The sequence below is a fragment of the Musca autumnalis genome, unplaced genomic scaffold (genome assembly GCF_047663935.1).
Source record: "Musca autumnalis isolate F117 unplaced genomic scaffold, ASM4766393v1 scaffold_2, whole genome shotgun sequence".
Lineage (NCBI taxonomy): Eukaryota > Metazoa > Arthropoda > Insecta > Diptera > Muscidae > Musca > Musca autumnalis.
Genome location: NW_027411755.1, coordinates 36,991,327 through 37,006,050, shown reverse-complemented (window position 1 = coordinate 37,006,050; position 14,724 = coordinate 36,991,327). Strand labels below are relative to the sequence as shown.

The window sequence follows — 14,724 nt, the reverse complement described above, 5'->3', positions numbered from 1 at the left end:
CTAATTCAGCCAGGCTGAATTGAAGTTTTCCTATCGGAAACCTAATTCAGCCAGGCTGAATTGAAGTTTTCCTAACGCAAACCTAATTAAGTTGTGCTGAATTGAGCTTTTCCTACTGAAAACCTAATTCAGCCAGGCTGAGTTGAAGTTTTCCTATCGGAAACCTAACTCAACCCGGCTGAATTTCAATTTTCCTATGGAAAACCTTATTCAGCCAGGCTGAATTTTAATTTTTCTATGGAAAACCTTATTCAGCCAGGCTGAATTTCAATTTTCCTATGGAAAACCTTATTCAGCCAGGCTGAATTGCAATTTTCCTATGGAAAACCTTATTCAGCCAGGCTGAATTGCAATTTTCCTATGGAAAACCTTATTCAGCCAGGCTGAATTGCAATTTTCCTATGGAAAACCTTATTCAGCCAGGCTGAATTGCAATTTTCCTATGGAAAACCTTATTCAGCCAGGCTGAATTGCAATTTTCCTATCGGAAACCTCATTAAGGCAGGCTGAATTGAAGTTTTCCTAACGGAAACCCAATTCAGCCAGACTGAATTGAAGTTTTCCTAACGGAAACCCAATTCAGCCAGGCTGAATTGAAGTTTTCCTAACGCAAACCTAATTAAGTTGTGCTGAATTGAGCTTTTCCTACTGAAAACCTAATTCAGCCAGGCTGAGTTGAAGTTTTCCTATCGGAAACCTAATTCAACCCGGCTGAATTTCAATTTTCCTATGGAAAACCTTATTCAGCCAGGCTGAATTGCAATTTTCCTATGGAAAACCTTATTCAGCCAGGCTGAATTGCAATTTTCCTATGGAAAACCTTATTCAGCCAGGCTGAATTGCAATTTTCCTATGGAAAACCTTATTCAGCCAGGCTGAATTGCAATTTTCCTATGGAAAACCTTATTCAGCCAGGCTGAATTGCAATTTTCCTATGGAAAACCTTATTCAGCCAGGCTGAATTTCAATTTTCCTATGGAAAACCTTATTCAGCCAGGCTGAATTACAATTTTCCTATGGAAAACCTTATTCAGCCAGGCTGAATTACAATTTTCCTATGGAAAACCTTATTCAGCCAGGCTGAATTACAATTTTCCTATGGAAAACCTTATTCAGCCAGGCTGAATTACAATTTTCCTATGGAAAACCTTATTCAGCCAGGCTGAATTTAAATTTTCCAATGGAAAACCTTATTTAGCCACGCTGAATTGCAATTTTCCTGTGGAAACCTTTATTCAGCCAGGCTGAATTGCAGTTTCCTGTGGAAACCCTTATTCAGCCAGGCTGAATTGCAATTTTCCTGTGGAAAACCTTATTCAGCCAGGCTGAATTGCAATTTTCCTGTGGAAAACCTTATTCAGCCAGGTTGAATTGCAATTTTCCTATTAAAAATCTTATTCAGCTGGGCTGAATTAAGGTTTTCCTATAAAAAACCTAATTCAGCCTGTCAGATTTGAAGATTTCCTAATCATTTTTAGATGTGTTTTCCTCTTAATTTCCTTGTTTTTCATTATTGTACCCAAGCGACTCACCTGTATCAAGGACACATCACCATTCGCCAACAAATTCAAGGTTGACAACAGCATCCATCCGCTGCTTGTCTCTTCTGTTGTTTCTATTTCCAGAAACTTGACAATGGCTATTGAGGCAGCCTCTGTACTTTGATTTGAGGCACGTTTACGTATCTCGGCGACCATTAGACGTGAAACTTGCTGACAAAAGGCCACAACATCCCAGAACTTTTCGCTCATATCTGAGGCAGGACAAGCACTGAAAACCTGAAAAGGAAAGGAAACAAACAAAACAAAATGATTGTGTGGTCATTCATATCCGTTCGTTTGGGACGGGTGAGAGACTGTTGTCCTTACCTTGCAAAATAGTGGTAACATTTGATAAAGTTTCATGTCCCTTTCTTGTTCACTTAATGGCTCCTTGGGGTGTGTATATTCATTGAATAGCTTCTTTAGTGTGTGCAAACTCATTTGGACACGAGCATCCATCATGGCATCCTCACTGGCAGCAGATGTTAATGTGGAGCCGCCGTTTGCGGTTGAGGAGCCTGTGGAGCCACCACTGCTGTTGCCGGCACTACCATTCCCAGCTGGAGCACTGCCGGCGCCGCGTAATTTACGCATAACATTCATGCTGGCTGGCTGGAGGATGAGAAGAGCTTTTAAAGCTCAATGCCACTCCTCCTCCCCCTCCGCGCGTGTTTTCGCACTGTTTTCCTCTTGCTTAAATTTATTTCTCCTCCTCCACCTCCCAATTGAATGTTGATTTAAAGATTATGATGGGATGATGTTAGTTGTAAAAATAACTGTAAAAATGAGAATTGGAAAGGAAGTTGATGAATTATAAAGGAATGATGACGACGATGAGGAAGAAAAAGTCAAACAGTTTAAAGGTCATTTGGGATTTTCTTGTGATTTTAAATCCTTATTTCCATTCAAATCAAGTTGCAAAGTTTCTCGTTTCTCAGAAACTCTAAGGCGTTCTTTTAAATATTTTAATTAAAAGTTGAGTGGGATTATTAAACAAGCTGTAATTGGTTTGTGGTGATGGCGGTGGTGGGTGTTAATTAAGTTATTTGTTGCTGCATCTGAAAGAGAATTGTTACTAATCTTTTCAACAGATGGTAGTGTGCACATTATGGGAATGCATATTTCAATACAACACCATACTAAGCCAGGCTGAATTGAAGTTTTCCTATGGAAACCTCTATCCAGCCAGGCTGAAATGAAGTTTTCCTATGGAAACCTCTATTCAGCCAGGCTGAATTGAAGTTTTCCTATGGAAACCTCTATTCAGCCAGGCTGAATTGAAGTTTTCCTATGGAAACCTCTATTCAGCCAGGCTGAATTGAAGTTTTCCTATGGAAACCTCTATTCAGCCAGGCTGAATTGAAGTTTTCCTATGGAAACCTCTATTCAGCCAGGCTGAATTGCAGTTTTCCTATGGAAACCTCTATTCAGCCAGGCTGAATTAAAGTTTTCCTATGGAAACCTCTATTCAGCCAGGCTGAATTGAAGTTTTCCTATGGAAACCTCTATTCAGCCAGGCTGAATTGAAGTTTTCCTATGGAAACCTCTATTCAGCCAGGCTGAATTGAAGTTTTCCTATGGAAACCTCTATTCAGCCAGGCTGAATTGAAGTTTTCCTATGGAAACCTCTATTCAGCCAGGCTGAATTGAAGTTTTCCTATGGAAACCTCTATTCAGCCAGGCTGAATTGAAGTTTTCCTATGGAAATTTCTATTCAGCCAGGCTCAATTGAAGTTTTCATATGGAAACCTCTATTCCGCTAAATGATCAATATGACTCTAAGCCACTTTGGTTTCTAGACTTATTTATTAGCCTCCTAATCAACATTTATCGCATATTAATTAGTATTTATTTAAAAAGCTTAATCCCCTCCCTCTTCTAACGTTCTCTCACTCTCTCTTTCTCGCTCACAATGTGTCATTTATAATAGCGATTTGTTTAATGAAATGGTGAATCATAAAAACATTTTATTTGTAAACAAATGAATTGTGTCTACAATTCTCGTACATACATACATCAATAAGTACTTGTCGCATCGAAGCAGTCTGACGACTATATAGATGAGAAAAAAAATATTAAAGTTGTTTGTTATTGTTGTGGTATCACGTTCCTCAGTTGTTTGAGTTCACTTATCGTCCATAAGTGTAAATCGTGTGTCGTTTGTATGTCAGCCAAGCTCATATCGAGGGGTAATAACGATATTAAATTGTTGTGAGATTATTTTTCATAATATTTACAATAGCAATAATTATAAAAAATAAATATTGATTAAAGTTTTTCGCAGTAAAACGAAGGATATAAATACTATTATGTCTTTGGTAAAACTTTTATTCTACAGGAAAACTGCAATTCAGCCTGGCTGAATAAGGTTTTCTATAGGAAAACTGCAATTCAGCCTGGCTGAATAAGGTTTTCTATAGGAAAACTGCAATTCAGCCTGGCTGAATAAGGTTTTCTATAGGAAAACTGCAATTCAGCCTGGCTGAATAAGGTTTTCTATAGGAAAACTGCAATTCAGCCTGGCTGAATAAGGTTTTCTATAGGAAAACTGCAATTCAGCCTGGCTGAATAAGGTTTTCTATAGGAAAACTGCAATTCAGCCTGGCTGAATAAGGTTTTCTATAGGAAAACTGCAATTCAGCCTGGCTGAATAAGGTTTTCTATAGGAAAACTGCAATTCAGCCTGGCTGAATAAGGTTTTCTATAGGAAAACTGCAATTCAGCCTGGCTGAATAAGGTTTTCTATAGGAAAACTGCAATTCAGCCTGGCTGAATAAGGTTTTCTATAGGAAAACTGCAATTCAGCCTGGCTGAATAAGGTTTTCTATAGGAAAACTGCAATTCAGCCTGGCTGAATAAGGTTTTCTATAGGAAAACTGCAATTCAGCCTGGCTGAATAAGGTTTTCTATAGGAAAACTGCAATTCAGCCTGGCTGAATAAGGTTTTCTATGGGAAAACTGCAATTCAGCCTGGCTGAATAAGGTTTTCTATGGGAAAACTGCAATTCAGCCTGGCTGAATAAGGTTTTCTATGGGAAAACTGCAATTCAGCCTGGCTGAATAAGGTTTTCTATGGGAAAACTGCAATTCAGCCTGGCTGAATAAGGTTTTCTATGGGAAAACTGCAATTCAGCCTGGCTGAATAAGGTTTTCTATGGGAAAACTGCAATTCAGCCTGGCTGAATAACGTTTTCTATGGGAAAACTGCAATTCAGCCTGGCTGAATAAGGTTTTCTATGGGAAAACTGCAATTCAGCCTGGCTGAATAAGGTTTTCTATGGGAAAACTGCAATTCAGCCTGGCTGAATAAGGTTTTCTATGGGAAAACTGCAATTCAGCCTGGCTGAATAAGGTTTTCTATAGGAAAACTGCAATTCAGCCTGGCTGAATAAGGTTTTCTATAGGAAAACTGCAATTCAGCCTGGCTGAATAAGGTTTTCTATAGGAAAACTGCAATTCAGACTGGCTGAATAATGTTTTCTATGGGAAAACTGCAATTCAGCCTGGCTGAATAAGGTTTTCCATAGGAAAACTGCAATGCATGTATCTTCTTAGCATATATCTTTTAATTTCAGCATACAAAAATCATATTCTCTATCAAATTGTCGTTCCTGTGTTGTTCTTGTTTGCTTTATCGTTTTGTTTAAATGGGGAAGTGAGGGAAGAGGAAACATTATTGCGCTATTCTGTTTATTTTTGTTCCTTTTTTGTTGTGATAAACAACAAGGTTATGCCATCATTTTGTGTAATAATTGTTTTGGGAACAACAGCAGTACAGAAGAGGTCTTTAAAATTACGCTTTAGAACCAAATGTTGACGGCGAGTGGGTTTTGAGTTTATATTACTCATGTTTAATAAAAAACAACAAAAAATGTACATAGGTATAAACAAATTCCGCCTTTCTTAACATGTCATAAAATTCCCACAACAAAAATTGTGGGTGTCTCCAAACAGACAGATAGGCAGGCAGGCAGACGGCTAAGCATGCCGCCGCCAGTTTTGGACGAGCCCATCAATTGATGTATTTTAGTTGTATTTGTTTATTTTATGTTTACTTCCCAAAACAATTAATTATTCAAAAACAAACAAAAAAATTGTCAAGAGACAACAGCCATCACGATGGATGGAATCGGTTAAAATTCCAAGAATTTGTTGTTTTATTTTATATTTTCAATCACCATCATCAGTTTTGTTCTTCGTTTATTTTCCGCTGTTCGTTTTTCTTTTCAACCGGAAAATGTTTGCCGGCAAGAGGTGATGGCCAGAGAATTTCCAATGAGTGTTGCTGTGTGTTCGGTTGAGGTTTCTGGGACTTTTTTCCAATTCTGCTGGTCAAACAATGCAGGAAGAAATTTAAATACAATTTATTTTAATTTTTTTTTTCGTTTGTCGGCCGGCCTGTCGGTCTCTTAACGGTATTTGTGGGTCATTCACTCACTGCAGCACAATGATTATGTGGCCAAGTTAAATAATTTAGGACAAAGAAATGAAAAAAAAAAACAAACAACCGGCACGTGCATGGATAAGAATAAGAACACCAATAAAGGGGGGTGAGTTGAAATTTTTTCTTGGATAAAATTGTATTAAAGATGAATATTTCTTGAAGTCATATTTTCTAAGGGTAAAGAAATTTCGTTTACTTTCCAAAAGCAAAGACGATATAATAATTCGTATTTTTTGTAAGCTATTTCAGAAAATTATGATTTAGATTAAGCAACCTTACAAACTGGAATATTTACCCGCAAGCAGTAAACTAAGCTTTCAAAATGAACTTCAAAACCACATAGCCGGAAAATATGTCACACACACAATGGTGACTGTTACAAGGCGGTAATTCACCATTTAATCTCGCCATAAACGCTAAATCATTAAAAAGACATTACGCAGAAAAATTACATATTTTTTGCAATTAGAGTTCTGAGTACAGTGGAATATTTAAAGACGTTAACGACTTCTTATAAGAGCCGCATAACGAACTTCTGTAGCCATAAAGCCTGGCTGAATACAAGTTTTCGTAATGGAAACCCTATTCAGCCTGGCTGAATAGAAGTTTTACCCTATTCAGCCAGGCTGAATAAAAGTTTTCCTAACGGAAACCCTATTCAGCCAGGCTGAATAGAAGTTTTCCTAACTGAAACCCTATTCAGCCAGGCTGAATAGAAGTTTTCCTAACTGAAACCCTATTCAGCAAGGCTGAATAGAAGTTTTCCTAACTGAAACCCTATTCAGCCAGGCTGAATAGAAGTTTTCCTAACTGAAACCCTATTCAGCCAGGCTGAATAGAAGTTTTCCTAACGGAAACCCTATTCAGCCAGGCTGAATAGAAGTTTTCCTAACGGAAACCCTATTCAGCCAGGCTGAATAGAAGTTTTCCTAACGGAAACCCTATTCAGCCAGGCTGAATAGAAGTTTTCCTAACGGAAACCCTATTCAGCCAGGCTGAATAGAAGTTTTCCTAACGGAAACCCTATTCAGCCAGGCTGAATAGAAGTTTTCCTAACGGAAACCCTATTCAGCCAGGCTGAATAGAAGTTTTCCTAACGGAAACCCTATTCAGCCAGGCTGAATAGAAGTTTTCCTAACGGAAACCCTATTCAGCCAGGCTGAATAGAAGTTTTCCTAACGGAAACCCTATTCAGCCAGGCTGAATAGAAGTTTTCCTAACGGAAATACTATTCAGCGGGGCTGAATAGAAGTTTTCCTAACGGATATACTATTCAGCCGGGCTGAATAGAAGTTTTCCTAACGGAAATACTATTCAGCCGGGCTGAATAGAAGTTTTCCTAACGGAAATACTATTCAGCCGGGCTGAATAGAAGTTTTCCTAACGGAAACCCTATTCAGCCGGGCTGAATAGAAGTTTTCCTAACGGAAACCCTATTCAGCCGGGCTGAATAGAAGTTTTCCTAACGGAAACCCTATTCAGCCGGGCTGAATAGAAGTTTTCATAACGGAAACCCTATTCAGCCAGGCTGAATAGAAGTTTTCCTAACGGAAACCCTATTCAGCCAGGCTGAATAGAAGTTTTCCTAACGGAAACCCTATTCAGCCAGGCTGAATAGAAGTTTTCCTAACGGAAACCCTATTCAGCCAGGCTGAATAGAAGTTTTCCTAACGGAAACCCTATTCAGCCAGGCTGAATAGAAGTTTTCCTAACGGAAACCCTATTCAGCCAGGCTGAATAGAAGTTTTCCTAACGGAAACCCTATTCAGCCAGGCTGAATAGAAGTTTTCCTAACGGAAACCCTATTCAGCCAGGCTGAATAGAAGTTTTCCTAACGGAAACCCTATTCAGCCAGGCTGAATAGAAGTTTTCCTAACGGAAACCCTATTCAGCCAGGCTGAATAGAAGTTTTCCTAACGGAAACCCTATTCAGCCAGGCTGAATAGAAGTTTTCCTAACGGAAACCCTATTCAGCCAGGCTGAATAGAAGTTTTCCTAACGGAAACCCTATTCAGCCAGGCTGAATAGAAGTTTTCCTAACGGAAACCCTATTCAGCCAGGCTGAATAGAAGTTTTCCTAAGGGAAACCCTATTCAGCCAGGCTGAATAGAAGTTTTCCTAAGGGAAACCCTATTCAGCCAGGCTGAATAGAAGTTTTCCTAACGGAAACCCTATTCAGCCAGGCTGAATAGAAGTTTTCCTAACGGAAACCCTATTCAGCCAGGCTGAATAGAAGTTTTCCTAACGGAAACCCTATTCAGCCAGGCTGAATAGAAGTTTTCCTAACGGAAACCCTATTCAGCCAGGCTGAATAGAAGTTTTCCTAACGGAAACCCTATTCAGCCAGGCTGAATAGAAGTTTTCCTAACGGAAACCCTATTCAGCCAGGCTGAATAGAAGTTTTCCTAACGGAAACCCTATTCAGCCAGGCTGAATAGAAGTTTTCATAAAGACGACTTAGTAGTCGTCTATAAAGACGACTTAGTAGTCGTCTATAAAGACGACTTAGTAGTCGTCTATAAAAACGACTTAGTAGTCGTCTATAAAGACGACTTAGTAGTCGTCTATAAAGACGACTTAGTAGTCGTCTATAAAGACGACTTTACAGTCGTCTATAAAGACGACTTTATAGTCGTCTATGTAGACGACTTTATAGTAGTCTATGAAGAAGACGTTTTAGTCGTCTATGAAGAGATTTTATAGTCGTCTATGAAGATGACTTTATAGTCGTCTTTATAGACGACTTGATACTCGTATATGAAGACGACTTTACAGTCGTTAGCCGATAGCCTTAGATGCTAGTGCTATTTTTTATATAATTTTATTGTAATTCTTTATTATAATAAATATTTGAAATAAATAAATAAATAAACAGTCGTCAATGAAAACGACTTTATAGTCGTCTATGAAGGCGACTTTTTACGTCTATGAAATCGACTTTATAGTCGTCTATGAAGGCGACTTTATAGCCGTATATAAAAATGACTATCAAGTCTATAAAAGACTACTTAATAGTCGTTTAAAAGGACGCATTGATAGTCGCATATAAAGGCGTCAGATAAGACGACTTGATAGTGGTCTATAAAGACGACTTAATAGCCGTTTGACAGTCGTCAATAAAACGATTTTTAGTCGTCTATAAAGACGCCTTGATAGTCGTCAATAAAATGACGTTTTAGTCGTCTATAAAGACGCCTTGATAGTCGTCAATAAAACGACTTTTTTGTCGTCTATAAAGGCGACTTCATAGTCGTTTATAAGTACGACATCAAGACGACGGACGCGGACTTCTCTAAGAAGACCTTAGCGCCCTTCAATATGAAGTCCCCAACGGTCTTATAAAAACCTCTTTACGGTATTCTATAAGAAGCCCTTAATTGCCTTCTATAGCACCCTTAACAAACTACTTTAAGAAGTTCTCAACGGTCTTCAATAAGAAGCTTTTCAAGGCCTTCTTTAAGAAGCCATTAACGACCTTTGAAAGAATCCCTTATATAATAAGAAAGTCGTATTTCTCCCTGAGACCCGTATGTCAGATATCCTATAAAGATTAACAACAATACTGAGTGAAAAAGTGTGATTTTTATCTTTATTTCATTGCATGTCACCCTTGTTAATCAATCACCGCTCAAATATGTACATATGAGCGGTGAACCCCCTTGTGTATACTGTAGTATGGGCTTTGTACTCTGCTCTCTCAACGAATATATTTATAAAATCCATTCATTCATTCATGTTGTGTTATGTTGTGTTCTTCTTATTGGAGTGATATATGGCATGAAAAATTGCTAAATCGATGATGATTGGAGGGTAGGTAGAGGGTTCGCAGTTAGTTTCAGACATTTCTCTATCTCCCTCTCTTACTATATGCGTGCGTATATTTTCTCCTAAGCTCACGTATTTTTTGTCACGCATTTCGTGTTTGTGTTCAATAGATAAACTCACGTAGAACGCAATCAAAAAGTTGAAATATGAAAATAAACTGGGATATACAATTGGGGTCTTCTTTCCCTTTTGATGAATGTATCTATCTATACATCTCCCGCAACTCTCCCCTTATTGCCACTTTTGTCATTCATTGCGATTGTTATCTGTATAGAATTCAATGTCAACAAACTTTTTCTCGTTATTCGTATTTTTTTGGCAGTTGTACAAATGCGATGCGGCATATTTACTTAAGAGTAAGAGATATTAGAGATACGCGACATACGCAGTTTCGAAATCATCAGTAACAACAACAACATTGAATGAATGAACGAAGAATATTTACATTTTGTCACGTTTATTTAGTTGATTTTTATTTGATATAAAAATAATCAGGTTTACTTAGTGATTGTCAATAAATATGACCTTTCATTATAAGGTGAAATTCTGTAGAAAAAAAAAATTATGTGCAATGTTGACCTTTAACCTCTCTCCGAAACCTATTTAACATTTAAAGGGGGTCTACGATTGTCTCTAAGTTTCTTCAATTTCATCTCAAAAACTTAATGCAAAAATCTAAGCGATTTATTTTCAAAATTCTAATATAAAATACCATCAGCCTTTTCAAATTATTCTTCTATATTGCCTCGATTTCTTTCTGAAATTGTTTATAGAAAACAACCAAGGAAGTAAGCTGACTTATCTACAATACACCATTAGGTGAAGGAGTTGTGCTGAGGATCTGAATGCCCGACAGAGGTCTCGTCGTTAACAACTTCCCCTCAACGCAACAATTTTCTAATTCAGTAGCCTAGTATGCGTCTACGGCATACTCGTAGAATCAACATCTGGAAAAATACAATAACTAATACAAACAAAACTCCTCGGTTGCAGTCAGTCAACTCCATGGAAGATAAACTTTTAGCCTCCAGCCAGAAGTTAAAATGTCACATATCGACGATCGCCAATATACTATCAAGCGAAAATGTTTCCGGAATGAGGACACAAAGCCCCCAAAGCGTAAGAAGTTAAAGCATTACATTCCAGTCTCACCAACAACAAAACGAGCCTTCAATGAATTTGTTAGTGACATCTTGATGGTTGCCGAGGTCAGCGACAAGAAGGGAAAGGTGTCCCCTATCACCATTGCGGAATGCGGCAAAGTAGAAATAAAGTTGCCTAAACTTGTTATGGAACATGTTTTTATAAACGGGAATTTTCCTGTGACCCTCATCGACTCTAGCGAGGTGCATCGTGGTTTCAGAGTAATCAAATGCATGGATGAATAGTCAAAGGGATTCTTGAAAAAATTAACTTAGCTTAGCGGTACTTATGACGGCACCGATCGCCGAAAAACCAATTCGGCATAATGTCAGAGTTTGGTTGTCCAAAATAGAGTACGACGAACCGAAGTTCCTGAAATGTTTGGACCCAAGTTCCAATGGACGAGAGGCTTGTAATTGCCACTGGGGCACCTGGCAACTGTGGCAGCGATGCTCGTCCTCATACTTAAAAGTGTAAACAAACCACAAGTATTCTCTCTTTATTTCTGAGATGCCATTGTTTAGCAATGGACAGAGTATATTACCACTACTAATACACCAATTTTTCTGAGCACCAATGAACTATGACATGAGCTTAGTTCTCGAAAAAAACAGAGGCCAGAGTAGAGCCACTCGAGAGATTGGGTAACAAGCAGTTAATTGGGATGAGGTAAGCCGAAGTCAAATTCCAATTCCCGCCTTGGAGAAGACGATGAAAATGGTCCGTAATCGCCACAGGGGCACCTAACAACAGGAAGAGCTTCATTCTTATACAACAAGACCTTTTGGACTTCTATAAGAAGACATTTTGGTCTTCATTAAGAAGGCCTTTTAGCTTTCTATAAGAAGACCTTTTGTTGCTCTATAAGAAGATTTCTGGCTTTCTATAAGAAGACTTTTTCGTCTTCTATAAGAAAACTGAGAAGACCTTCTGATCTCCTGTAGGAGACATTTTAGCCTTATAAAAGAAGACTTTTGTCTTCTATAAAAAGAACTTCTTCTATGAAAAGAACTTTGGTCTTCTGTAAGGAGATCTTTTGGGTTTCTATTAGAAGACCTTTTGGAGACCTATTGATCCTATGAGAAGACCTATTGGCCCTTTTAGTCTTCTATGAGAAGATCTTTTCGTCTTCTCTAAGAAGGCATTCTGGACATCTATGGGAAGATCTTGTGGTCTTCTATAAGGATACCTTGTGGTCTTATATAAGAAGACCTTGTTGTCTTCTATGGAAAGACATTGTGGTCTTCTATAAGAAGACATTTTGGTATTCTATAAGAAGGCCTTTTCGACTTCTACAAGAAAACTGTTGGTCTTACATGAGAAGACCTTCTGTTCTCCTGTAGGAGACATTTTAGCCTTATAAAAGAAGACTTTTGGTCTTCTATAAAAAGAAATTCTTCTATGAGAAGAACTTTGTGGTCTTTTATAAGGATACCTTGTGGTCTTCTATAAGAAGACCTCATTATCTTCTATGGGAAGACATTGTGGTCTTCTATAAGAAGACTTTGTGATCTTCTATAAGAAGCCCTTGTAGTCTTCTATAAGAAGATCTTGTTATCTTTTATAAGAAGTCTGCTATAGGAAGACATATTCTTCTTCTCTAAGAAGACATTGTGGTCTTCTATAGGAAGACCTTGCGGTCTGCTATAGGAAGACCTTTTTCGTCTCCTTTAAGAAGGCATTGTGGTCTTCTTTGAGAAGACCTTGTTGTCTTCTATAAGAAAACCTTGTTGTCAACTATAAGAAGACTTTGTTGTCTTTTATAGGAAGACCTTTTGGTCTTCTAAGATCCTTGTGATCCTCTAAGAGAAGGCCTTGTTATTTTGTATAAGAAGTCCTTGTGGTCTTTTATAGGAGTAACTTCTATAAGAAGAGTTTTTCGTCTTCCTTAAGAAGGCATTGTGGTCTTCTATGGGAAGACCTTGTGGTCTTCTATGGGAAGCCTTGTGGTCTTCTATGGGACGAACTTGTGGTCTTCTATAGGAAGGAATTGTGGTCTCTATAGAAAGACCTTGCGGTCTTCTATAGGAAGACCTTTTCGTCGTCTCTGAGAAGACATTGTGACCTTCTACAGGAAGACCTTTTCGTATTTTCTTTTAAAAGCCATTGTGGTCTTTTTATTGGAAACACTTATATAAGGAGAATTTTTCATCTTTAAGAATGCATTGTGGTCTTCTATGGGAAGACCTTGTGATCTTCTATAAGAAGACTCTGTAGTCTTCTATAAGAAGACTCTGTAGTCTTCTATAAGAAGACTCTGTAGTCTTCTATAAGAAAAGCTTTTGGTTTTCTATAGGATACCTTGTGTTTTTTATAGAAAGACGCTGTGGTCTTCTGTAGGAAGAACTTGTGGTCTTCTATAGGAAGACCTTGTGGTCTTCTAAAGGAGGACCTTGTGGTCTTCTATAGGAAGACCTTGTGGTCCTCTATAGGAAGACCTTGTGGTCTTCTATAGGAAGACCTTGTGGTCTTCTATAGGCCAAATTCATGATCGTAAACCAGCCACTCCCCAATGGAGATGACATTGAAGAAGACATCGACGATGCCGAAAAATTGCTTGACATCATGCAGCTGGGGGGCCATACCTTCTCCTAAAAAACTGATGCTTGAGGTCGTGCAGTCAAATCTGATGCACTCTATGGTCGATAGAGATAAGAGGAAGGGGAAAACGGAAAACAAAAATGTTTCCCTATTACGGTGCGCCCTACGACTATCGAAGGATGTAACCGATTCACCGCCGACATCGTAATATTTCTTCGAGATCAGGTTCGAATATCGCACTGTGGTCGAACTTGTATGGAAAGAGCGGCCAAAAATACTTCCTGTGCAGATATCAATGCGAAATTTTCAGTAAAGGCTAGTTTAGCAACACAAATGAAAAGGAGCAAACAAATTCAACATAAGTCCAACTTTAGGTATAGCCCCCATAGAACGGTACCCCGTGATTTCTGGCATTTTGAGGGTCTTGAGCACATCTTTCAATGAAATTGGCTGAAATTTAACTATCCGTAATCCCTAGTTTTAGAAAACCTTCTTGCAAAAAGTTTTTGAATTGGGTCTACGTTTTGATAGGGTCCCCATATAATGGTACCGGCCGATTTTCGGAATTTTGAAGATTTTATAAAAATTATTAATTCAAAATGGCCGAAATGCCACTAAATCTTTCCTAGAGGTAGGCTACCCCCAGAAAATTGTCGATTAATGTAGGTCGACTCTTTAATGTTGTCCCCATAAATCGGTACCGTCAATTTTTGGTATTTTTAGGGTTCTAGCCGTAATAATCAATCAAAATGACTGAAATTTCTAAATTTTACATTGAGGACTACATTTTGACGTATCCTTCATATAACTGAACCGCACAGTATCCCTTCTATATACTTAAAAAGCCGAAATGTATCACCTGCACATTTGAAAAAAAAATGACAAAAACACCCTGAAAGGGAAAGTTGCAGCTGATTTTTTTGAAAATAGAATCCATAGACTACTACTTATCTTCTAAAAAAATTTCGTTGGGGGGAAATAGGGGGAACATAACTAAAACTTTATATGAAATTTAATTATACTGAAGAAATGACATCACAAAAGTCCTTCAGTCAACACACGAATTCAATAATTAATCCCAAAAATTAACAAACGCAAAACTGCATAAAAATTAAGTTAATACATTGCTTTTTAATATTCGAATTAAGTTTGGTCTATATAGAGTTCATTTAGTTTGATATTATTATTTTACTTTCATCTAACTTTTGCATTGAATTCACCTCGAAATCC

At 38.0% G+C, this 14,724-nt stretch overlaps 1 protein-coding gene across 1 annotated transcript in view; it reads right to left on the bottom strand.

Moving 5' to 3' along the window:
- LOC141393919 (WD repeat and FYVE domain-containing protein 3-like) overlaps positions 1-14,724 on the bottom strand; it is a 99,350-nt gene that overhangs the window by 45,899 nt on the left and 38,727 nt on the right. Inside the window, 2 exon segments of the mRNA XM_073967546.1 lie at positions 1,533-1,778; positions 1,869-2,317. Coding sequence (XP_073823647.1) covers positions 1,533-1,778; positions 1,869-2,144 — 522 coding nt within the window. The 5' untranslated portion in view covers positions 2,145-2,317.